We start from the raw sequence: 26,764 nt of genomic DNA on the forward strand, positions 1-26,764 counted from the left end.
AGAAAAAAACAGACAAAATGAACTACAACAAATCAACTGGTATATAAACAGCAAAGGAAGAAAGTCATCAGTATAAAAGATACAATCCACAGAATGGAGAAAATATTTGCAAACTATCCAGATAATAGGCGATTAAAAGCCAGTATATATGACAGAAATCCAAAAATTCAGTAATAAAGAAAATTAATTTTGAAATGGCAGACCTACACAAATATTTCTCAAAAGAAAACAAACGGCCTACAAGTTTAGGGAAATACACTCAACATCACTAATTATCAGATATAGTCAAATCAAAACCACAATGAACTATCACCTTAGCCAAAAGATTTTTAAATCGATTATGTCAGAGACAACCTGTACTCTCCTGTTCACTGTAGCACTATTTACAATCACTGAGAAGTAAAAACCACCAAAGTGACCATCAACTGATTAAAGAGTAAAGAAAATGTGATAAATATATGTAAGCCAATGCTCTTCAGCCATAAAAGAGAGAATTCCTGTCATTTGTAACAATATGGACAGAACTGGAGATCATTATGTCAAGTGAAATAAATCAGATGTAGAAAGATAAGTATCTTGTGATCTTTGTGTATCTACAGAAGCTGGTCTTGTAAAACTTGAGAGTAGAAGGTGATTTCTGGGAAGAGGGAGGGAACATGGATACAGGAAAAGGTTGACTAACAGGCACTAAATTACCATTCAACAGGAGCTACAAGTTTTGGTGTGCTACAGCACAATGTGTCATTACAGATAATATAATGTACTGTATTATTTTTAAAAACAAGAAAAAATTTGAATGTTTCTACTGAAAAGATTGTCCATAGCACATGGCATTTCACATGATGTAGGTTTCTAGTATAAGTTGAAAACACACCTAGTTTTTCTTCTTTCACCTATCCAAAAATATCTATCTAATATTAATGAAAAGCAGTGTGCCATAACAGCATGACAACCTCCAAAGCTATGAAATAAATTTACAAAGTTCTCACATAAAAATCCCAGCAAAACCCCAAATTAAGTTTCTAAATATGTTACCCATTCCCAGTGAAACTACTCTAGCTAGATATTCAAATTTGTTGAATTTATACAAGCAAGAAGGTGTACATATGTATGATGCACATATATGAAAATTTCCAGCACACAAAACAATGTGTGGCATACTCAACAAATATTAGTGACTGACTCACATCGCCATCATAGAAAATTTCCATAACTGAAATGCTCCAAAAGATTTTGGAGATTTGTTTCAGGAACAAAAAGCATTGTTACACTACAACTGTTCTGTACTAATTCCCTCCCGGGATTGACAGAATTTTCTAGTCAACAGTAATTTAAGTACAATACCACTAGGGGTCAGACATGAATCAAATTTCCTGGTTTTATAAACTAGTCAAAACAGACTAGAAAAGTGTGTTCCTCATTCAACAAATATTTACTGAGCTGTTAGTACTCTGCCAGGCACTGATTCTCCTGTAATGAATGAAACAGTAGTGTGATTTGCATTCTACAATACCTAAAGTTCATGCAACATTGTAGTTGTTTTTTTCCAGTTTTAGAAATTTCACAAACCATCTATTATGCTAACTAAACTCATAACCCTGTAATTCCTCTTGTACTGGCTTCAATTTCTTAGGAAATTCAGAAAAAAATTTTGTTACAGTACTCTAACCACAAACAACTGTGCTTCCATCTCTGATTTTATCAACTCCCAGGGCCTTATCCAGTTAAACTTGCTCCTCAGATTCATCTAGATCTGCCAATTCCCTTGTACCCTCTCTGTTCTTCAAGACTATTAGCCTCTCCTCAGAAATCACTTTCTTTCTTAATAAAATTACCCATTGGTCAGCATTTCAACTAAAGTCACTGGAAATCTCAACTTCTTTCCCTCAACCACTCAATCTGTCAATCTCTTACGATGGAGACCTCCAGAAACAGCTGGCTCTGCTCTTGTTCGTGGTCTATTAACAGCTGAATTAAACTGCATGACACCACTGAACGACAGTTTCTCAAGTTCAACTGAGCTCCTGAAGCTACTCAGAAAGATCTCTTATATTTTAATTCTTGTCCCTTAAAGGTTTGTTGTTTCAAATTTTCAGTAACTTTCTTTACATGGTGTTCCATTTTGATACCCTCAGTCTTTGGATATCCTTTTCACCTTTCTTCGCTGTATCTCAGTTGCTGCATACACGCACTCTTCATTTAATAACCAAGGTCTTGTTCTGTGACTAGATTAGGTCATTAAGTGAAATGGCCCCCAAATGAGGAACTGTGTATAGTATGTACATTATATATTTAGGACCAAGAAATGGTAAAAGGAAGCTCCAACTTGATGACTTTACTTTTATATGCATAACTCCTAAATGCAGTATTGTAACATATAACAACATAAAGCTACAGCACTACACTATTGTACAGTACAAGCAGCAACTATTACAGTATTATGGAAACAAGGTGTACTGTACCAAAACAGACAATGATGCTCTATATACATATATAAGATGCACAAAACTGTACCAAAATAAAGATAAACCCTAAGTCTGAGGGCAGGTCCTAAGCTAACCTGACAGGTCATTACAAAAACATTTCCCTGGCAATTTGTTTATAATCTGTAACTGTTTTCTTTTTCTGAATCTCAGTGAAGATTCAGTCATCAGTCTTCCTTCTTCAAGACTTGCTCCCATTATCAGCTCTTCTTAATCCCTAATCTTCTTTATAAGCCTTGTGGACAGAAACAAGTTATCTCAAACTTAAAAGGTTCTCTACACCCTTCTCCATAGCTCGTTTCTACCCCTTCATTTTCACACCTCTTACAAGTGTAGTTCATACTTACCTTCATCTACCTCTACTGCAGGGTTCCTCAGACATTAACAAAAATCCCCTAAGAACCACTGCTCACACCACCTGGACCTGTCCTACTTCAGTTACGTTGCAACCACTGATATTACTTGCTCTCCTCATCCCTTCTGACCAGTGTGATGAAAGGTGTTCTCAGCAACCTGACCAATTTGCTATTTGCCAGGTGTGGTCTAAGAGTATCCTTTTGGTTTCCGTCCTAAAGGATTCTCTATGATAAATGACAAGCCCTCCACTAGCCCCTTAAAAGAATCACCTCTTGATTAACAAATCATCAACTCTCTTGGTTGTCCACATACCTTTCTACTAATTATTCTGATTGTCTTTCTGATTCTTCTCTCTCTTACTCTCTGACCATCTCTTAGTTTTCTTCTTTAGAGTCCTATCTTTATCCTATGTCCTCATGCTTCCTGTATATGGTTTCAATATGTATAAGGCCCAAATTAGAACATATTCAACGATTACTTCCAAAGCTATTTTCAACTACTCTCTGTTACCTTTCAAAGTTTCAGCAAGATATGGCATATTGGCATCAGAAATGGAACTTATCCCACACTAACTTCATTCTTCTGTGGACAGGAGAAATATACTTCCCCTCCATTATCTTTCACTTAATGGCATTTCCATCTTTCCACTCCCTCAAGCTAGAAAGGTAGGCATGATCCCCCACAAATCAGCAATAGCTGACAACATAAAATCCATCCCCAAGTTCCTCCACCAATTCTGGGCAAATACAACTTCTAAATGATTCTAAAATCTGTCCTGAGGTGCTGTTTTTTTCTTCCTACTGCTATTAACGTTCTCTTGAACCGTTAACAGTCTAACTGGACACCTCACCTCAAGAGCTTTTCCCTGTTAGAAAATGACTTCTGGTTCCATGATCCTTTAACACATGTACACTTTATTTCTGCACTTACGTAATTATTTCACACTTTCACTCTTCAGACTAAGGACTTCTTGACGTCTGAGGTTGTATCATGTGTGTCTATTTTATAAATTAAATGTTTATATTCTACAAACTTCTAGGTTTGAAAAGTCTCTGCTCTGCATTCTAATTGACAGAAAATATTAAGAAAAAAGAAGTCATGACCCCGCCCAGATTTCTGAACAACCATAAGGAGGCACGAGAGATCCCATGGCCTAACTAGGCCACATTTAGCCACCTCTGTTGAGCCCTGGGAGCTGAGGGCGTGCTAGGTGATTTCCAGCATGCTTGTACTCACTCAGAAAGTGCTTTGGCCCATTGCTCCCAGAGGTAAGGACCTGCAGAGTGTCTAGACCACCAGAGGATGCATGGGAGGTCCTGCAGGCCTGACTGGGTCACACCCAGTGACTTCCAATCAGTCCTGGGGAGCTGTGGGCGTGTGAGGTGATTTCCATCATGCCTGTGGGAAACTTTAGAATATCACTTGAAACCCGGAAATAATAGGAAAATGACAAAATGAAAGACCAAAATGCAGTCCCAAACCTCTATCCCAACCCAAGCAAGCCTAGGAGCCATGTACATAGAAGAAAATATAAGCTATATACCTGAAATGCCTGAAATGATAGCAACTGAAATAAAGAAACAACTCCAGGAAGCTATAAAAGAACTCAAATCAGAAATAATCTCCCAAGTAAAACAAGAAATAATAAATGAAATGAAAGAAATGCTAAACACATTTAAAGAAGACATAGTTAATTAGAGGAACAATGCAAAAAGATGGAAACCCTGAATGAACAATATAAGAAACAACAGAATACATGAAGCAGATTCAAAGAGATATATAGGAAATCAAAAATTACATTAAAAGTTGCCAAAACTGCCACAGTGAAAGTGAAGATAGAATTTCAGACCTCGAAGACAAGATTGGAACTAGTGAACAGGAAAGGACATTAAAAGTTGCCAAAACTGCCACAGTGAAAGTGAAGATAGAATTTCAGACCTCGAAGACAAGATTGGAACTAGTGAACAGGAAAGGAAAGATCTTTTAAAATAACAAGGAATCAGGATTACAATTCGACAGCTGCAAGATGATGCAAAGAAAAACAACATAAGATTGATAGGGATAAAGAAAAAGAAGGGGACAACACAAATGATATTAAGAGGCTATTTACAGAATAGCTGAAAATTTCCCAAACATGAGAATGGAAACTGACATATGGATTAGTGAAGCATATAGAACTCCAAATAGCCATAACCAAAATAAAACTACACCCAGACATATAATAATCAACATCCCAGAAATCTAAGAACAGAATATTAAGAGCTGTTAGAGAGAAGAGACAGATCACCTACAAAGGAAAACTTATCACAATCACAAGTAGATTTCTCAACACAAACAATGAAGTCAAGAAGATCATGGAGTAAAGTATTTCAGTCATTTCCTAAACGAAAATGACTTCCAACCCAGACTGATGTATCCTGAAAAACTGTCCTTCAAAATGGATGAAGAAATAAGATACTTCTACGACAAAGAACAGCTGCAAAATTTCATGATCACCAAACCAACCCTGCAAAGAATACTGAAAGACATTCTAAATGGACATAGGAAAAAACCACTAAGCAAAGCAGACAACTAAACAGAGTGGAAAGATAAAGAAGCAACAATCCCTTATCTAACTTGACGACACTTGGCCATCTTCTCAGTTTATTTTATAGAGGATGTTCAAATTCCTACGTGAGACTAGGATTACCATAATTTTGTTATTAAGGTTCCAGCTTGCACATTAATTATATGAAATATGATTTCTAAGTTTAAAAAGTATCACTGACATTTGTGCTGCAGGGTCTAATGCGGAGTAAACCAGAAGGTGGGAGAAACAGGTTTCTCCCTCAGCGTCAGAGACCTAAACACAGACGAGCTGAACCACAGCTCTAGTACTGTCACTTAGGAAGAATGCCAGGGAAAGGTGGTGCTCACCACAGCAGACACCATAGGCTTCAGTCCTTCACAGAACACATTCACACCCCAATTGTGTGCAACACCCACAATGCACCATGTACCAACTAGGCAGAGAAAAATCAGCCATGAGACAATTTCCATCCTTAGTGATCACTGCTTGAAAATAACATACTAACATTATCTGAGGATGTGGCTCAGTGGTAGAGCTCTTGCTTTGCATGCACAAGGCCCTGGGTTTGATTCCCTGCATCACACACAAAGATACACATACTAACATCTGGGTACAACAGCATATACTGCATTCCAACTACTAGGAAGCGTCATGCAAGAAGGACTGCTTGAGCCTAGGAGCTGGAAGCTAGTTCGGGCAGCAAAGTGAGATTGTGTCTCATTAGAAAGAAAAGAATATTGAAAAAACCAGTAAACTATACTGCCTAATACACGAGATACTGGATTTGACCACAGTACTGCAAAAAACAAAAACAAAGAAAAAATCAAACACTGAACAGTTCAAGTATGTAGAAAATTTTTATCTATATATTTTTGCCTCTTATTTATTTGTTTGTTTTGTGTCCTCTATCTAATTTATGCTGATGCCACCACTTTCTTAAACAGATCAATCAAGATGCAGGAATCCTCAACTTATTTACCATATATAAGAACACTCATCAGATTGTCTACAAAATATAAGCAGGAGATTTTCCAGTGGAGAATTACAAACATGTCTATCTGTATCTCTTACTAATTGTGAAACAGCAGATAATTTATACCATTCTGTAAAAAGTTTGGCTTCAAACATAAAACAACTATCACTTATTCCCCTAAATATTTCTTTCAACTAAAAAAGAAAAAAGTCTAGCACATGTTTCATTTGGGCCTCAGAAAAAAAGAAAGTATTAGCACACAGATAATTTCACAGTCGTTGAAGTTTTTCTACTAGACTTTGAAAGACATCAATCTACAGTCATAAAAACTCTATGAATCCCATTCACAGTTAGAAATTCTCACCCAGTATCATTGTTATGAAAGGACTGAATGCTAAAGACAGAGAAAAATCATAGATATATTAAAAGGATACCTTCTAAGAAGGAATAAATAAAAATGTGACTTCTTACTGGTAATAACAGAAACAAAAGAAAGTAAAAAAAAAATCTTTGAGATTACTAAAGAATTCAAAAATACAGTTCCAAAATGAAAGCAAAATGAAGATGCATTATTTAAAACAAAAGCAAACAACACATGGAACTGTACTGTAACCAAAAGTACTAGGAAAATATGTGGCGTTAACATGTTCTAAGCTCCTCACATTGTTTCAGAAAATAATTAAATTTTAACAGCATAAGACTTTCATGAGGTCAAAACATTCTTATTTCTATGATAACCACTAAAAGAATGTCAATGTATGGCACACACTTTTAATCCTAGCACTCAGGAGGCTGAGGCAGGAAGATCCTATAAGTTTGAGGCCATCTGGAGCCTCATACTGAGTTAAAGGCCAGACTGAACTACATAGTGAGACTGTTTCAAAGAAAAAAGAGAGAGAGAGAGAGAGAGAGAGAGAGAGAGAGAGAGAGAGAGAGATAAAAGCCAGCATCTCCTAAGAATCTGCCATGCTGGGACTTGAGGGACCAACCAAGAAAGCAACCAGCCAGCCTTCCTGGTAAACAGAGTAAGCCATGTGCCCCAGGAACAGAAAAAGTCAGTGTCTCCTGTGAGACTACGAGTGACAGGCTGAGAATCAACCGTGTGTTGTGGCCCCTACTCCCCATTAGTAACTGGAGGGTTCCACGGACAGCCTGAGTTGATAGCAACTAAGGTATACAACGCAACTAAATGCTTGTATTGCTGTTGATTATGCTCACCCCGGGCCAGAGGTCTGAGCATCTCTTGGAAGGATGACAGTATGCAACATAGCAAATATGGGGATTTCCTTCTACCTTGTCTTTGAAGGCAAATATTGTTTTCACTGTTTTGCTTTGTTCTGATTAATTATTTTGCTGTATTCAATATGCTGTTTTGATTGATTTTATTGTGTTTTGTTTTTTGTTTGATTTTGCTATACTTGATGGAATGGACAACTACTGCGATGATAACAAGATATACTATGGTAGCTAATTTCACTGCATTGTCTTGATTGGCTTTGTTCTGTTTTGTTTTGTTGTATTTTACTATCTTTAAAATAAATAAATAAATAAATGGGAAAAAAAATCAATGTATAATCCTTAAGTAGAAAGTATAAAGAAAAAACTTTTAACCTCAAAAAGAAAAGTATGAACAAAAGGAAATCTCAAAATGGAAGTAAATATTAACATTCATCAACTGAGTGTTAAGTAGTATTCAAAGCTATCCAAAGAGGAGGGTCCCAGAAAATGAAGGCTTTTGATTGTGCTCCCAATGGACCACAATGTGTGAGTGAGAGGCCAACTCTCACCAGCCTGAAGATACGCTGTTCTGATTTTCTTCTAGAGACTTTTGCAGGGAACCCAGCGGCTGACAGTCTCAGCTGCTACCTTTGGACACACTGCCACATTCATGCTGTCTCTCCAAAACACATTGTTGGCTTAAGGTTCCTTATGGGCCTAGCAGACTTAGCTGTCTCCCCCTGTCCTCTCCTGCTGCTCTTTATCCTTTAAAAGCATTTCTCCCAATCATTCAACTAATCCCTGCCTCTCTCCCTCTCTCCCCTCTCTCACAGGCAAGGTCTGGCCAAGTTGCCCCAGCTGGCCTCAAGCTTGTCACCCTCCCATCTGAGGCTCTGTGCCAATCACAGACGCGACATGAAGCACTGTACTTGACTCCCACAAGGTGGGGACTGATCATTCTGTCTGGACAACTGTTTCTTTCTTTCTTTCTTTTTTTTTTTATTTAAAGAGAAAAACAAAACTAAACGAAGCAAAACAGTCAGAGGCTAGAAGTAATACAGAATTTCAAGAGAAAAAATATACAGTAAGAATTCACCAGTTAATAGATCACACATTGTCATCTTAGAAACAGTTGGACAACTGTTTCTTTTCAATGTCTGCTAATCAGGGGACCCAAACTAACACACCAATTACCAAAACACCAAGGACCATATTTAGGTGAAAATAATCATTAAATGGAGATGACAAAATCCAAAACAAAATAGAAAACCTAATTTGGCGATATATAAAAACATCATACATCATGAGCAAGATTGGTTTAGTCCTGCAATGCAAGGTTAAACATTTAAAAACTAAATCAATATAGTTCACCATATTAGGAGAATGAGAAAAATCAAATGATTATCAAAAAAAAAATATAGACTAACTTATACCACATTTACAGACTGGAAGATTCAATTTTCATGTATTTTCAAATACTATAAACATAAAAAAAACCCCAATGAAAATTCCAGCAGAATTTTTTTGTTGGTATGTAAACTAAAAATCCAATCCTAAAATTTTTATGAGACTATATATGAACAAAAATAGCCCAGGTAATCTTGAGAAAGAATTGGAGGCCCACCTCTACCCAAGAGTAACTCTAAGTAAAAAGCTACATTAAGATAGTGCATACCTGGTGCAAAGGACATGATCAGTACAACAGAACGAGGATTAGTAAACTTTTTTCTATTAAAAGTAGAAAAAATTGCTTAGAATTCATCGTATTAACCATAAACAACAACAACAAAACAACCCACCCATTTAGACATTAAAATAGGAACTCTGCTAAAGAGAGTTACCACTAAGAAAATGAAGCCAGGAATTGGTACACACTTGTAATCCCATTACTCAGGAAGGTGAGGCAGGAGGATCACTGTACATTCAAGTTCAGCCTGGTTTACATAGCAAGACCCTGCCTCAAAAAAACAAAAATCACAAAGAAACTGAAAAGTCATAGATTGGATATTTTCCATACATAGACAATAAAATTCTCATTGAGAATATTTAAAGATACCTACAAATTAATAGTTTTCAAAAAGCACCCACAGCAAAACAACAACAACAAAACAAACGGAAGGTATTCAGTTTCATTTCTCTTTAGGAACATCTAAATTAAAGCTATAATCCATATCACTGTATATCACTAGAATGACTACAATTTAAAAGACTAACAAATACCAAGCGTTAGCAAGGATACAGAGCAACTGGAACTCTCACACATTGTTGGTGAGCATGTGAATTGTAACAATCCAAAAAACTCTTGGGTAGTACCTTCTAAATTATATTTACAAAGAATCATAGCTGCATGGTTTAAAGTAGCTAAGTACTATTTCAATGTTTGTCAAAAGTAAACTGGATAAGTTATATATATAATTCTTTATTTTAAATCAACCTTTATTGAAGTGTAACTCATATAATATATACTCATTTTAAGTATACTGTCCAACAGGTTTTGAAAATGTATATATTCATGTAACCCACACAAAAACCAGACATAAGACATTTCCTTCATGCCCAAAAGCTTCCCAGTGCTTCTTTCCAATCAACTCAACAAATCATATACTTGTTTAGATTTTTAAACTAAATTTCATATAAATTAAATCAGATGATACATACTCTTTTGTGTTTGACTTCTTTCACTCATCACAATGTTTTTTGTTTTGAGTTTTTGTTGTTGCTGTCTTTTGGTTTTTTGTTGTTGTTGCTATTTATTTGTTTTGTTTGAGACAGGATCTTGCTATATACTTCAAGCTGGCTTTTAACTCACTATGTACCTGGGCTTTGAACTCTCAGCAATTTTCCTGCCTCAGCCTCCCAAGTGTTGGGTTACAAGAATGTGCCACTAAGTTAGCTGATCATAATTGTTTTCTAACAGCAAAATCATGCTCAACAAAATAAAAAGTAAATAAACAAAAGGAGATATCACCAAAATTAAAAAACTTTTGTATACCAAAGGTACTATGACTAAAGTGAAAAAGCAGTCTATGGACAGAAGATAAAACAGACAACATATCATTTATCCAATAAGAGTCTTATCCAGAATATATTAACCCAAAAACAAAAAGATGAGCAATCTAATTTAAAAACAGGCAACAGGGGCCACTGGCATAGCACCTGCCTGGTAGTGTGAGGTTGTAAGTGTAATTCCCAATCCCATCACCGCCCCCCCCCAAAAAAACTAAAAAACAAAAAAACACAGCAACAAGTCTAGCTCAGTAGTAAACTTCTTGCCTTTCATGTTTAAGGCCCTGGGTTTAATCCAGAACCATAAAAACAAACAAAAAGGGCAAGGGACTTGATTGGATATTCTCTAGAAAAGTTACCCAAATGGCTAACAAGCACAGAAAAAGAACCAAACAGAAAGAACAATCAGGAAAATACAAATCACAACTACAATGAAATATCACTGCCTACCCCCCAACTAGCTGCTGTGGAAAAGATTTGAAGTTTTCAAAATGCTATGCAGAATACCATATGATTCAACAACTACACTCCCAGGTATACACCCCAAAGAAATGAAAATAAAGGACTCAAACAAATACTTGTACATGCATGCTCATAACAGTACCATTCACAACATCTAGAAGCTGGAAACAGCCCAGATGCCAATGAATCATGGTATACACACAACGACATTTCTTTCAGCCATAAAAAGGAACAAAGTACTAATACATATTACACATATCTGATCCTTTAAAGCATTTTTTCTCTTTTGTTACTGGGGATCAAACTCATGACCTCACGTTTGCCAGGCAGGTGCTTATGCCACTAAGCTAAAATCCCAGCCCTTTAAAGCACTATACTAAGTGAAAGATGCCACATGAAAATGTTAGACATTGTATGATTCTGTGTATCTTAAACAACCAAAAACAGACTAGTGGTCGCCAGGGACTGAGGGGATGAAAGAACAGTTTCTTTCAGGGGTGATAAAAATGTTAGATGTATAAAATTTCATACATGTTCCTTAATTCTATATTAATTGTCCCTGAACTGTTCACTTTAAAATGATTTTATTTTGCTAATTTCACCTCAGTTAAAAAAAGGTTTTTGCAGTTCATCTTATGTTGCTTGCTGTGTATTCCATTTTATGGGCATACTATTTTCTCTTTCTCACTTTCCATTCCTTCAGGTAGACACTGGGATTGTATCTCATGTTTCATAGGACTACAGTGAGGGGTAAACAGAATATATCTGGTAAGATTATGGTCTCAATGATATGCTATTGATATACCACCCTTCTCCCCTTCCCAAAAACTTCAGGCAGTTCTTTTTCCAAGTATATTATAAACTAATTTCTTCAGGTACTTTCAGATCTTTTCATATTCTTCTTTTAAAAAATAGCTATCTTTGACTTTTGTACATTTCTTTCTTCTTCTTTTTTTTTTTTTTTTAACATTTCTTACTTATAGGAAGTTCAACAGCTCCTCTGGCCTCTGCATGCACAGTGCCCTGCCCAACTGTGATGACAAAAAATGCCCATAGACATTTCCATTACATTCCCTGGGGAACAATACTGTCTCCAACTAAGAAGTACTTAACACTCAATTTAATCTTGTGGTTCTGAAGTCACCTTACACTGAGGAATACCTGGAAAAACACTCACATGAAAGTTCGTGTTGAAGACATTATCTACTGTATTACTCTTTGTTTTCCATTATGGTAACTCATAGGAGAAACCTGTGTTAGAGCTGGTGTAAGGAGAGTGCTGCTTTCTTATGGGTAATGTGTATCCCTGTTACCGATCGTAGTCTCTCCTTTCCTTTGGCCCTGAAAAGCTCAATATAAGATTCATAGCCCACCTTTCACAATGTTGTAGAATTTACTGCATTAATTTATTGATCTCTTGAACATCAACTTATCTTTTCTACCCTAAACTTTTAACTTTCTTTTTAAATCTTAACTATAGTTCAGTATGTACACAAGAAATCTTTGTTGAATAATAGTAAACATAATTTAATAAATAAGTTGTAATTGTTCCCAGCAGATCACACTGTTTATAATCCCATTTTACCATTCCACTCAAATCTCTTTCTGCTCAGGTTAGATCCTGCAAATGTTTACATTTATCCTTCCCTATTGCAGTATATTAAATCCAATCATTTCAGTAAGTTACGTCACATACATCATGGTCTGCATGTTTTATGACTATGTCCTTCTACATTTACTAGACATGTATTTCCCCCATGACAGGCATGAAATTGCAGATACTGTTTATCCAGTGAGTGCCCAGGTATCCTAAATCAGTTTAAAGAGCAAAAAGTAGACAAAGAACTCACATTCTCTTTTTTATCAGTGAGGCTGGGCTTTTTCCACTACAGCCAATTTCTAATGCAGGTCAAGCAGTACTTGGAATTTATTGTGAACCCTTCTACATGATAGATGCTAAAAAACACGGCCCATCTCATCCAAGTAACAACTATGTAGAGTTATGCCTGGCCCTACATTTTTATTACTTTTGACAGTACCAAAATAAACCATCTTGATTTCATTTTAACCCTTAACTTCACAAAAGGAAAAGAAAGAAGGAAAGAAGGAAGGAAGGAAAGAGAGAGAGAGGGAGAGAGAGAGAGAGAGAGAGAGAGAGAAGAGCAGAGCAGAGCAGAGCAGAGCAGAGCAGAGGAAAAGTATTTTTGGTATATTAACATACAATATGGTAGCCTTCAAAAATATTCCAGGCAAAAGACACAAAGACATATATTGCATTGTTTCACTTATAAGGAATTCTAGAAGAGGTAAAACTAATCTATGGTGACAGAAAGCAGATTAGTGATTTCTTAAAACCGGAAGAGTAAGAAAAGAGTACTAGGGAACTTTATGCAATAACTATGGAAATGTTTCTCACAGCATATCTTGATTTGGACAGTGGTTTTACACGTTATATATTTATGAAAACTCCTCACTATACACTTAAAATAGGTTAAAAATATGGCATTCTTGGTAAAATGTATAAACTAATGAGAAACTACATAAATCTAAATTGAAGGATATTCTACAAAATAAAAATTGAGCAGTTTTCAAAAATACCAAAGTCATAAACTAAAATAAATAAATTAATTTTAAAAAAGGCTTTGAAACTCTCACAAAATAGATAAAGTAAACATGATGACTGAATACAACACAGAACTCTGGGAGAGAAAAAGGACACTAACAGAAAAACTGGTACAACTCTTTATAGCATCTAAAGCAATAATATCACACCAATGCTAACTGGTTTTGGTAATTGTATCATGGTTATGTAAGTTTTTAAACACAGGAGAAGTTGAATGAAGCATATGCAGAACTTCACTGTACTATGTATATAACTTTTTAAAGTCTAAAATTTTCTAGAGTGTATTTTGTTGTATATAAATTTTAACTCATTAGTGTTATTTTAAAATTAAAAGAAAAATAAACCCATTAAGAAATAATCCTATTCTCAGCTCAATTCCCCTTTTAAGCTCTTTAAATAATGTTTAAATGAGATTAAATATAAAAAGGAACTCAAATCCTCTTCAGTACGTCAGTCAATTAAGCCTAGATGATAAAACATTAAGCATTCCCTATCTAACGAATCACTAAAATTTAGGTTACTTTTTAATATAAAAACTTCAGATACTTTTCTTAGAATCACAATGATATAAATAATAAAACAATTTCATATTTAAGTTGCTATAAGACAACAGAATTCATGAAATGTTTAAGTCTATAGTACAAAAAAAATCTAGTATCTATTACTCTCACACATAAGAATGGATATGTCTCTGAACTTCATAACCTGTGGCATCTTAGTAATAATACTTAACAGAAACACATGGATAAGAAATATATTCATTCAAAAATTAAAACTTTTATGGCATACCTCCTCTGTTTCCATTTTCTTCATCCTACAAAATAAAAACAAAATTCATTTATGAATATTTATGAGTATTTATAAACTCGTGACAAATTATGGCAAGAATTGATTTAATCCAAATTGCCCTTCCCAATTTAATCTAATTAAGATCTTACTAACAGGGCCTTTTGCCAGAAAGGTGAAGTTTCCACAAATAGAGATGTGAAAACTACAGGGAAAGCCAATTTGACAGAAGGTATCAGGAGTTCAGTTTCTGACACGTTAAATGTCTGTGTCTTAACAGTTAACCAACAGGATTGTCAAGCAAACCTTTGGGACCGATGGAGCTCATATTTTGGGATGAAGTCCAGTCACCAGTTACTGTACTATACTGACCTCAGCAGAATGTTTAGGCCTATTACAGCACCTGGAATTATCTATGTAAACAGACTGATTCCAAACAGCGCATATTTCAGTTCTCTTACTCAATATGGAAGTTTTATTTGATCTTTCTTTGCTACCAAGCTGTCTTGCAGCTATGCTATGTATATCTAGCTAAGAAATTAGAAAAACCTTTTAAAAAATCATATAAAAATACATTTATTCAAAGATTTGCTGAATTTCAACCATATGGAAGCTACACGTATTGTAAAAAGAAAAACAGACATTTGATAATTTCTTACACAATTTTTGACCTTTATTTTGGCTGGTGAAACGTTGTTCTGTTACTGCTGCTTACAAGTTCTGTTCTGACGCTAGAAAGGTTGCCAGCTAACTGACATAATGAAAACGCTGTTGAATAAACTGCACATCTTTGAAACCATACCAAAACTGTTTTTAAATTCCTTTGGGGCGGGGGATGTAGCTCAGTGATAGAATGCTTATTGAGTATATGCAAAGCCCTGGGTTTAATCCCTAGCACAACCAAAACAAAACAACAGCAACAACATCTTTGAGGTTGATAAAATGTCACAATTAAAATGAAAAAGATTTCAATACATATATTCCATCTAAAAAAAGTCTGAGACCTGTTGCAAGGACATCTGTACTAAACAACACATATCACCACCATGCCTTATATGTACTATATTTTGTAATTATCACACAGCTCATGAGAAAGGTGGTCCTATTGTCCCTTTAGGTGCCTTATCATGGCAAAACAACAGGCAGTAATGGGATCAACAATCACACTGCTCTACTAAAAATTTCTAGAAATATATATAATAAGAATATATATGTGTATAGACACAGATGTAGATCCAGATATCGGGAACTGAACACAGGACCTTGCACTTGCCAGGCAGGCACTTATGCTGCTGAATTGCATCCCTGGTCCAAGAATATATTTTTAATCTGTGTTTAATTATCTTATAAAAGTGTACCAAAGCTCTTATTCAAAATAAAACTAAAACAAAAAAGTCCTCAATCCTAAAATGTAATTATCAAATGCTATGATATGTGATTTAACACATAATTAATACTATTTTAAACCTTTCAAGATAAACTAGTCTATCAAGGCATCTAGCCAACAGTTTTACAGACAATGTACAAATCCCAAATTGGTAAATTTTAATTATAAAAGTAGTAGTTATTCATAATCTTTGAAGGCTATTAGGGACCCTTAAAAAAAAAGACTATTCTGCAAGAGACATTTTATCAAAAAGATGCACTTAACAAAACTGTAATAAAAGAGTATATTCTCTAAATACGATGAGACCTGTACATTCAGATACGCTGACCAAGTTCAAGAAGCAGGGCCAGAACAGTTCTCTGTATTATGCAAGGCTAACAATAACACTTGCTGCAAGGATGTTGGAGAAGACAAAGCAAGATTAACTTTCATAAAGAGTTGTAAGAACACAGCAAGTCCTGGGTGTGTCAACTACAATTATAATTATTATATACTCCCCTTTTTAGAGCTTACTGTTACCCTCTGAAGCAGATTCACATAATTCATTGAAAGCAGCTGTTTGAAAATTCTGACTCCACCATTATATATATGGAAGTATTGCTATAATCAGATGCATTTTCTGTAACTAGTAGAATATTTTAATGAGTGAGTTCCTTTGTATACTCTTCCCAGAAAACTTACAAACTTTCTAGCTAGTAAGGAAATAGTTATGTCCATATTAGGAAAACCTGAAGGAAGCCTAGAAGTCTAGAAATCCTTGAAAAACTGGAATTTAGGACTATAATCTTTCACAGTTTTTGTTCTAGAATAGAGAAAAATATCTAAAAGAACACAAAATGTAAAAATATCTAATTCTTTTAAGACAAAAAAAGGAAGGAGAGAAAGAAAAGACAAAATAGGAACTGACTTATTTTTTCAAATTATTAATTATTTCTCTTACCTTATAGGAAAACTGAATTGCAGACTCCGGAGGATAAACAATAAAATGCCTTAATGTGAAACCAAACCCTTGAGATGTTCTTTTCAACATCACTGTTTTGGGACCTGGCCAGGAGAATGTTTCCTCTTCGGATGGTGATACAGTTTCACTTTGTTCTTTTCCATCTTTATTTTTTGATACCTAAAGTCCAAAAAAGTATTTGAAAGTTAGCTATATAACAAAATATACTTCCAATAAAAATTATCTATAAAAATGTAACACCTGAATATAAATAAAAGACTTGAATCTCTTACTTAAAAAGAAGTGCAGACCTCATCAAATTGTGAGTAATCTTATTGACCTACCTATCGAGGGATGACAATGATTTGTGTCATATAAAAGTGAGAAGATGGCTAGAAAAAAATTACCCAAACAAGTAAGACTAGCTATGTAACCAAGTGATTGAAAAATAAATGAAAGTACTGGGTAATATATAAAAACATTATTTCTACTCACACTAGCAGTAAACAACTGAAAATTGAAATTTAAAAATACACCATTCAAAGCAGGAGTAAAAGTATGAAATGCTTTAGTGTAAGTTTAAGAAAGATGTGCAAAAACTACAAATTGAAATCCTAAAACACTTTTGGGATATATTAAAGAATAATTAGTGAGAAATATATCAAGTTCATGTTAAGACTCAGTATTGTCACAATGTTAACTTCCCCAAAATATTATCTAGAGATTCAATACAATCCTAATCAAAATCTCAGGACACTTGTGTGTAAAAGTTGTCACATTTTCCTAAACTCACTTTAAAATGCAAAGAAGCTAAAATATCCAAAACCTTGAGAAAGAACAAAATAAGTATACTTATAGGTCCTAGAGACTTATAAAGCTACAAAAAAAAAAAAAAAAGACTACAAAGCTACAATAATCAAGATGGTACAGTGCTAGCATTAAGATAAGATTCACAGACCACAGCGCGGTCTAGTCGTAAACTCACAGCCATATGACAGAACAATTCAGCCCTTCAGTATTTATCCAGGAGAAGTGTGAACACATCAATTTGGTACAAGTACAATACAAATCCTGAATCACAAATAGTACTGGAACAACTGGCTATCCATAGCCAGCTGACTGAAAAAGAAAACAGTGACTTCTAACTCATATTACAAGCAAAAATTAACACAAAAGATCACAGCTTTAACTAAAGCAAAAATCTTACAAACAGGCTCAGGTTTCTTGGGTATGATATCAAAAGATACATGGTGTATCATCAAAATTACGAACTTCTGATCTTGGAAAGACACACAAGAAAATGAAAAGGCAAACAACGGAAGAGGAAACTATATGTGTAAATGAAAAAACCCACTATGAGATACCTATCTACACCTACGAGAAGTACTAAAGTTATGAAGACCAACCACACCACCTGTAGGACAAGATGTGAACTAACTGAAACTCTCAGACACTGTAGGTATAAATCTAAAATGGTATGAACCCGGAGCAACTACTTTAAAGATAACAACATGTAATGTATTAACTATTGTTATTCACCCATTTTTTGTTATGAAATAGTTTTACTTTCTTCAAAAAAAAACCCAGTAAGATAAAATAAAATGGTATGAACACTTCATAAAACAATCAGAAGCCATGCATGGTGGCGCACAACTGTAATTGCAGTACCTGGGAAGCTGAGGCAGGAGGACTGCTTTTGAGTTTGTGTGTAAAAATTGTGACATTTTCCTAAAACTCACTATAAACCTACTTGGTGAGTCCAAGGCCAGACTGAACTATGTAGGGGAATCCTACGTCAAAGAAAACAAAAACAGTAACAACAAAAAAAGTCTGATAATTTCTTTAAAAGTCATACATGTTTATCGTATGACAAAGCCATTCTGATGCTAGGTAAATACTTGCAAAATACAGTATTTATCAATATAAAAACTTACACAGAAATATTCATAGCAGTTATGATCATGAACTTGAAAATACTCCAAGTATTTAGCAATAGATGAATACATAAACTCTGATGCAGCCAAACAATACAATATTACTTAGCAATAAAATGAAATAAACTACTGATACCGATAGCCATATGTTAATTAAGCCGAGTTAAGAAGCCAGACCAAAAAGAATACACATTGTATGTTTCCACTTATATAAATTCCTAGAAAAATCCCAACACCTAATCTGTACTAACTGAAATCGGATTAGTGGTTGGTTGCTTGGATCAGAGGCAGAATGAGAAAATTCTGGAGGGTAATGCTACATTCACATTCCCTTGACTGTGACAATGTTTCCTGGATGCACATGTGCAAACTGTAAGCTTCAGATATCTACAGCTGATTATATGCCAAATATGCCACAATTAAAATATTGAAACAACAGCAACGACAAAAACACAATAGAACGATTTCCACAAAACCCAAGACAGTAGTTATTCTGAGGAGACAAAAAAGAATGCCCAATAACAAGGAAGCAAAGGGCTCAAATCTGGAAAATGCATGCTTCTTCCACGTGCACTGGTGACACAAGAAATGTGAAGAATTCCGAAAAGTGTATTTCATATTATGCCATGTAACAGCAATATGTATTCATATAGTATTTTATCTGTATCAAATATAAACATAAAAAGTAATTCTATAATTTAACACTGAAAAATAACTTACTAATCTTTTTTTTTCTGTTTACCCTTGTTTTTTAGGGTTCTGTTTTCATCTAACTCAGAATTTTCATTTTCACTTTTATTTTCATTTTAGCACTGAGTTAAGAATATGGAATTTGAAGTCAGCTGAATCAAGTGCTAGTCTTGGCTCTGCCACTGGCTGACTGCATAACAGTGGACAATTACTTAACCTCACAAAGCTTCAGTTTTCTCATCTAAAAAATAAGAGTAAAAACACTTCTCTCAAAGAATTAAAGTGTATTAAATAAGAAATGTGTATAAAACTGAGCATGTATAACATTTAATAAATCTTAGCTTCTTGTTCTTCCTCTGTAAGCACATACACTATCTTCTCTAATTCTCTTCAAATTTATTTCTTATGGCAATTCTTCCCCTCTTTCCCTGTACTAGGGATCAAACCTGGCGCTTCACACATGCCACTGCACTGCATTCCCATTCCTTTTTTTGATTTTTAAAAATTTTTGTGACAGGTTCTCACTGAATTCCCTAGGTTGGCCTTGGACTTGAAATCCTCCCGCCTCAGCCTCCTGAGTAGCTGGGACTGCAGGCATGCACTATTACATCTATATCTGGTAATTCTTTAACTCACAATGTTTCACATTATTTTAACATATTCATATGTAAGATGTAGGTGAAAAGATGCATTAAAATGAATAATGGAGCCCTGGTGAGGGACAAAAAATTGGGTTAGTAATCAATAATGCAAGAAGGGACTAAGTTTTCAATAACCAGCTAAGTTTTTCCTCATTTTTTAGCCATCCGAGTGAACCAAAACTTTGAAGTCATCGACAAAGACTGTGCATATTAGATATTAATTACTGGAAAATTTACCATAGTTTCTCTCCCTTTCCCAGATTTGGGTGCTTTTAGAGAGCAGGGGATCATAACACTGTCAAATAAAAGTTATAGAAGGCTACTGTCTAAATAAACTAAGCTCCTGTACCAGCTCCAGAACAACAGGTGAAAAATCAAAATGTAGTAACTCACATTGAAGATCCACTCACTGAAGTGAAACTGAGGTGTTATCTGACAGTCTGAGAAATCCAGGGAGAAGGATCACTAAAATTTTTCAGCAAAGACAGTTTCTTCCATCAGTGAAACAGTGAGCTTCCCTATACTTTAACCCTTATGAAGTAATCAACTTAAAGTTTGCTAGTTATGTTGCTGCTCTTCTATCTTTGTCACTGCTTTATACTTTTTTTTTTTTGAGACAGTTAGTTCAGGCTGACTTTGAACTCACTACGTTGCCCAGGCTGGCCTGGAGCTCACAAGCAACCCTCTTGCCTCAGCCTCTGGAGTGTACTACAGTTGTGCACCAACACACCTGGAAAGACATGTAACTTTGAAATTACTAATCCACTAGTTTCTTCTGCTTTCTTCAGACTTTCTCTACTTATCCCTATAAAACCAATCCCTGGCCGGGCATGGTGGTGTCCAACTGTAATCCCAGGACTGAGGACTCTGAGGCAAGAGAATCACTGCAAGTTCAAAGCCAGCATGAGCTACAAAGTGATTTCAAGGCCAGCCTGAACTGTATAGTGAGACCCTGTCTCAAAAAACAAAAACAAAACAAACAAAAAATCCCTTTCTGTTCACTTATGTGAATACTCTATTTTATGGAATACAGTGTTGCCTAATTCTATAATCACAAGTAAAACAAATTACTAATACCTTTAAATTTGTATTGAATTTGTCTTTTATCAAAGTGTCATAGATTAAGTGTCTCATAAACAACAAAGATTTATTTTTTTATGGTCTTGAGAACTGGGAAGTCCAATATCCAGGTACCAGCAGAGGACCTTCCTCCTCACAGTTGGCTCCTCCTATGGTGTCCTGACAGGGAGGAAGGGCATGGTAGTTTTGAGGGCTGCTTTTATAAGGGTGCATATCCTATTTATTAGTGCTCTATCCTCTACTCTTTTTTTTTTTTTTTAATTTTTGAGACAAGGTCTCACTATGCAGTTCAGGCTCACTTTGTAGCCCAGGCTGGTCTTGAACTCGCAGTGATCCTCCTGCCTCAGACTCCTCTGAGTGCTGAGATTACAGGCATGAACCAACATGCGCAGCTATAATGCTCCATCCTCTAAACCTACATGACCTCCCACATCTTTACCTCCTATAAGGCTCACTCTGAGGTACAGGATTCTAACACATTAATTTTGGGAAGACACATATTCAGATCACAGCATATAGTAATGCACTTTAATTTTATAAGCAACTGCCAAATTCTTTTCCAGAGTGGCTGTACAATTTTACATGCCTACCAGCAGTGTACTAGTGATCTGGTTTCTCTACAGCATTTGGTATTGCCACTACTTTTTATTTTAGTCCTTGTGATAAGTACAGACTTGATACCTTATAGTGATCTTAATATGCATGTTCTAACAGCTGGTGATGAACATCCTTTCATGATCTTCGTTGTCACCTCATTATGTAATTTTAAAGTACAAAGGCCTTAAAATTTAACCTACACATATGAACCTGTTCATGTTATACATAGGGAAATTATACTCCAGATCTGAAAGTGAGTTATCCAAGATTGTGGCTGGCTAGAATCAGAGCAAGAATTATTTTCTACAACATGAAGCTAGAATACATTCTCTGCCACGTTATTCTCCATCTTTTCTTCTATTTTATAGTCTGCATAGATTTTTTTTTTTTTTTTTAAGACAGGGTCTCACTATGTAGCTCAGGCTGGCCTTGAACTCACAGTGATCCTCCTGCCTCCACCTGTCTAGTGCTGGGATTACAGGCGCACACCACCATGCCCAGCAATAATCTCTATAGATTCTTGCTTCTAATACATCGCTGATCTAACTTATATCTTTAAATTTTTCATTTTTCTTTAGAGATCTAATTTTAATTCTTTAAAAACTGTTCATGTATTGAATTTATTTCTACTTTGGCCTCACAGCTCCCAAATATATTTCACATTTTTTTCACTTTTAAGTAACATGAGAAACTCTCTTGGTGATTTGCCATTTTGTGCTTCAAGTTTCCAAACCAAGCTTGCAGGATATTGTATAAGCGACCTTTTCTACACAAAAAGATGGGATACAGTAAGCAATTTGATTTTTGCTTTCTGAAAGTTAAAATTTTTGAATGTGACATAGCTCAGTTGTTTCAATTATTGCATCCATCTAGACTGTCACACTGAAACCTCTCTACACATCTATCTTTCCTCTGTAGGAAAACAGAGATTACATTTCATGACTTTATACACAAAGAGAAGATGAAAAGAAATACACCCACATGCCTTCTTCATGCCTACAAATCTGCAGTGCCTTTGATCTGTTTTGCTACAAGGGAAAACTGCAGGCACACACAGTGAAGGACCTCACAGTTACAGGTTTCTTCACCTAAGACCTCCATTAAGCTCCTTTCTACGCACATCACCTTCCCAACATGAGCACCGAGCTATGCAACAGCAGCAGCCGAGTGGGAAAGCTAAGAGGGGACTGGGCTAAGAGCAAGTAAATTCCTTTGGAATGAGCACTGTGATTTGATTCCCTCACAAGACTTCATAACAAGGTCATCTGATGAACAATAACTCAAGGTCAAAAGAAATCAAAGTAAAAAAAGAAAAACTAACTCTATGAAAATTAGATACAACAACTAGACAAAGCAAACTAAAAGAAGAGTGATAGGGAAGGTGTAAGGGAAAACACCCATCATAAAACAAGGAAAGTAACAACCATACTCCAGGGAACACAAACTGACAGACTTAACTTTTTAGGATAATGAAAATGTTCTAAGACACTGTGGTAAACTTCAAACTATAAATTTGCCACAAACCATTAAAATGTACACTTACAATGAGTGAATTTTCTGGTAGTAAATTATACCTGAGTAGAGATGGTTTTTATGGAAAAAACATACATATGGGGCGGAGGGAGGTGCAAGCCTAATTTTTGTCTGAAGTGAAAAAGACATGGTTGCCACAGAAGTACACATAATAAGAGTTATAAAAGATCTATACGCACAATAAATACCATGACTTAAGCCATCATCTCTAATTACTTAAGAATGAGGTCAGTTTCTTTTTTTTTTTTTTTTTTTTTTTTTTTTTTTTTTTTGTCTTTTTCATTTTTATCGGTACCAGGGATCGAACTCAAGACCGCCTGCTTGCAAGGCAGGTGCTTATGCCGCTGAGCTAAATCCCCAGCCCCTGAGGTCAGTTTCTTACTAGATTCCAGAAATTACTTGTGATAAAGTATTAAAAGCATTTCATACTATATTTACCATAAAAGACATAATTTCATGATACATCTAAGATTAGGAGTCCTATGCCAATGAAAATATGTTGTTCTTTTTTAATACTATTACCAATTGTATTACCGATATAAGGCACTTAATAGTAAGAGCTGTATTTTCAGGACAGATTTTCTTTTTTCATAGTGATGCAGTAACTTTTTAGGATGTCAGTTGCTGCAAAAATATAAGACTGAACGTCAGTGTGTATGCTCATATTTTTTTTTTTTTTTGCTCTTCTGTATGGCTGAATTCTGGACCTACTGTGTTCTATCATCCGGCTGCATGTTTATTCTATAATGCTGGGAAATGGCACGCATGGAAGGACAAGCACAGCAGACCTTATAATGAGGCACCTAACCTGGACACCTCGCTTACCACCTGCAGACTACAGCAGGCAGGTTTCTTAGCGTTGATTCCCTGGTATTAACATGAGGATGGTAACACAGTTTGAGTAATCTTAATGAAAAAGTCCCAAGTCCTAAGTACATCAAAACTTGAAACTTTTTTGAGCCCTTGCATAAAACAAATGGTATTTAACTCTTTAAAAAATTACAGAGATTACTAACACATGAAAAGGTATTTCAAAAATCTATTATATTACTTTTCAGACAAGGAAACCATTGTAAAAAATATAGTTTGTCTAAACAGAATCTCATCAGATGTTTATCGTACATGGGACTCCAATGCATGCCACGTAATCACCTAACTGCTTAGTTTGACCCCAGTTCAAATTTTCACTAAGTTTTTATGAATACCATAAGTTTGATAAAGAAATGAGTTTACAGTAAATGAGTACTTAGTCAAAATTACCTAGCAAATGTGGGACCAACCAAGAAATCAATTAGCGAGCCTTCCTGGTAAGCTGTGCAAGCCACATGCACACCAGGAAGAGAAAAGTCAGCATTTTCCAAGAATCCACCATGCTAGAACTTGGGGAACCAACCAAAAAAGCAATCAGCCAGTCTTCCTAGTAAGATCTGTATTTTTAGTAAGCTGCACAGGCTGCTGCCCAGGGAGAGAAAAGTCAGTGTCTCCCACGAGCCTACCAAGCAGGTTGAAACCTAATGTCCATATACCCCCACCATTAGCAATCTGTTGGTTTGAGAGAATAGCCTGAGTTGATAGCAAGTAAGGTATATAAAGCAACTAAATGCTTGTAGTGTTGGATTGATTATGCTGACCTGGGGCCAGCAGTCTGAGCATCTCTTGGGAGGATGACAGCGTGCAATATAGCAAATAGGGGAATTTCCTTCTATCTTGTCTTTGAAGGACAATATTATTTTCATTGTTTTGTTTTATTAAATATTGTTTTAATTGCTTTAATAGTGTTCTGTTTTTCATTTGATTTTGCCATACCTGATGGAATGTACAATTTTGTGAAGATAATACGACATACTATAGTATAGTAGCTATTATCTCCCTGGTATCTTGCCTTGAAGTTCCACACCAGTTTTGCTGTGTTGCTCTGACTGGCTTTGTTCTGTCTTGTTTTGCTGGATTTTACTATCTTTAAAATAAAAAATTAAAAGTAGCTATCAAGTGACATAGTCCGCCCACTTGTTTCACTATATGACATAAGTGACATAGGAAGAAATATTATGGTTTTAATTAGATACTGCTTATCTTTAAAATACTCCACAGTCCTAATCTCAGAGAGAATTAATCATATAGCAAATTATTCCTCATATATTGAGATTAATTGATAGGATATTTCTCTGTAACAGTCCAATATGTTCAGGAATCTGATATTTAGAATTAAATGCTTCTTGTTAAAATTCCAATTTAGCTAAAGTACTACTGAATATAATTTTGTAGATGCTAAGTATGCCTGGCAAGTCTTAACATGTAGTTTGTGATCTCTCTTGATTTTCCGCTATGTTGGCCAATTCAGGTTGAAAACAATTGGAATTCCTGGTAAGCATGAGATCCTGGGTTTGATTCCCGATACCAAAATAAAATAGATTAAAATAAAACCAATTGGAATTGCACTATCCACCTACAAATATTTTTCCAAAAAGTAATTCTGGTTTTCAATGCATATTTAATATAACTAAAGAAACTGTAACACTTTCACAACTTGAGATGAAAGATCTAGGTGACTTTTGCCTATAGTATTTCGTCTCCTGTGAGCCAGACTGGAAATCAAACATCCCAAACCCTGTCCCCATCCTGTCAGCAACTGGGGACAGAGGTCTGAGCATCTCTTGAGAGGATGACTGTATGCACTATAGCAAATATGGGGGATTTCCTTTTATCTTATGTTTCAAAGCAAATGTTTTCACTGTTTTGGCTCATAATGATTAATTTTTGTACTCTAATATTTTCTCTTGATTGGTTTTATAATGTTCTGTCTCTGGTTTGATTTCACTATAGCTAATTGGCTAGACAACTATTGTGAAGATAATGAGATATACTATGGTGCCTATTACTGTTATCCTGGTAAACTGCTCTGAAGTTCTGTACCGATTTCATCACATAGTCTAAATTGGCTTTGTTCTGTCATGTTCTGTAGTATTTCTACTACCTTCAAAAGAAAGAAAGAAAGAAAGAAAGAAAGAAAGAAATGAATGAATGCTGGGACATGTGAGACCTAGGTACCTGAAGAAAGAAAACAAAGGGTTGCACAGACAGCTAGCAAGTTTGTACTTTGGTTCATTTATTTTCACTGGTATATATAATTTCATTGTGAACATACCACATCTTATTTAGCTATGTTCCTACAAAAAGAAATAAGAGATTTCTTCACATATTTTGCTGTTACACAATTTTAAAATGTTGCTAAGAATATCTTTTGATTGTGAAGACATACTTTAAGGAATTAACATATATTTACAGAGTATTTATGTGATTTAAAGATACTTAGCTGGTATTAGGATATGTCTTTATAATATAATGCCACAATTAACAATATGCCTTGTTAATATACAGTAAGTTTAAAATGTGAGATCTGGACAATGGCCATGACTAGGTAAATAGATAAGTCTACCTCTGTTGTCTACCACCAAGAGAAACACAGGTGAGGAGAAATCACCTGC

The 26,764-nt window shown here is 35.3% G+C and overlaps 1 protein-coding gene across 1 annotated transcript in view; it reads right to left on the reverse strand.

Annotated features, from left to right (window-relative positions):
* Nucleotides 1-26,764, reverse strand: part of Arhgap21 (Rho GTPase activating protein 21) — a 133,702-nt gene that overhangs the window by 62,266 nt on the left and 44,672 nt on the right. Inside the window, 2 exon segments of the mRNA XM_063238023.1 lie at nt 14,481-14,505; nt 16,805-16,984. Of these exon segments, the coding sequence (XP_063094093.1) occupies nt 14,481-14,505; nt 16,805-16,984 (205 nt within the window).

Source organism: Cavia porcellus, unplaced genomic scaffold (assembly GCF_034190915.1).
Source record: "Cavia porcellus strain 051 isolate PalLab524CR breed Dunkin Hartley unplaced genomic scaffold, mCavPor4.1 scaffold_27, whole genome shotgun sequence".
NCBI classification, from domain to species: domain Eukaryota; kingdom Metazoa; phylum Chordata; class Mammalia; order Rodentia; family Caviidae; genus Cavia; species Cavia porcellus.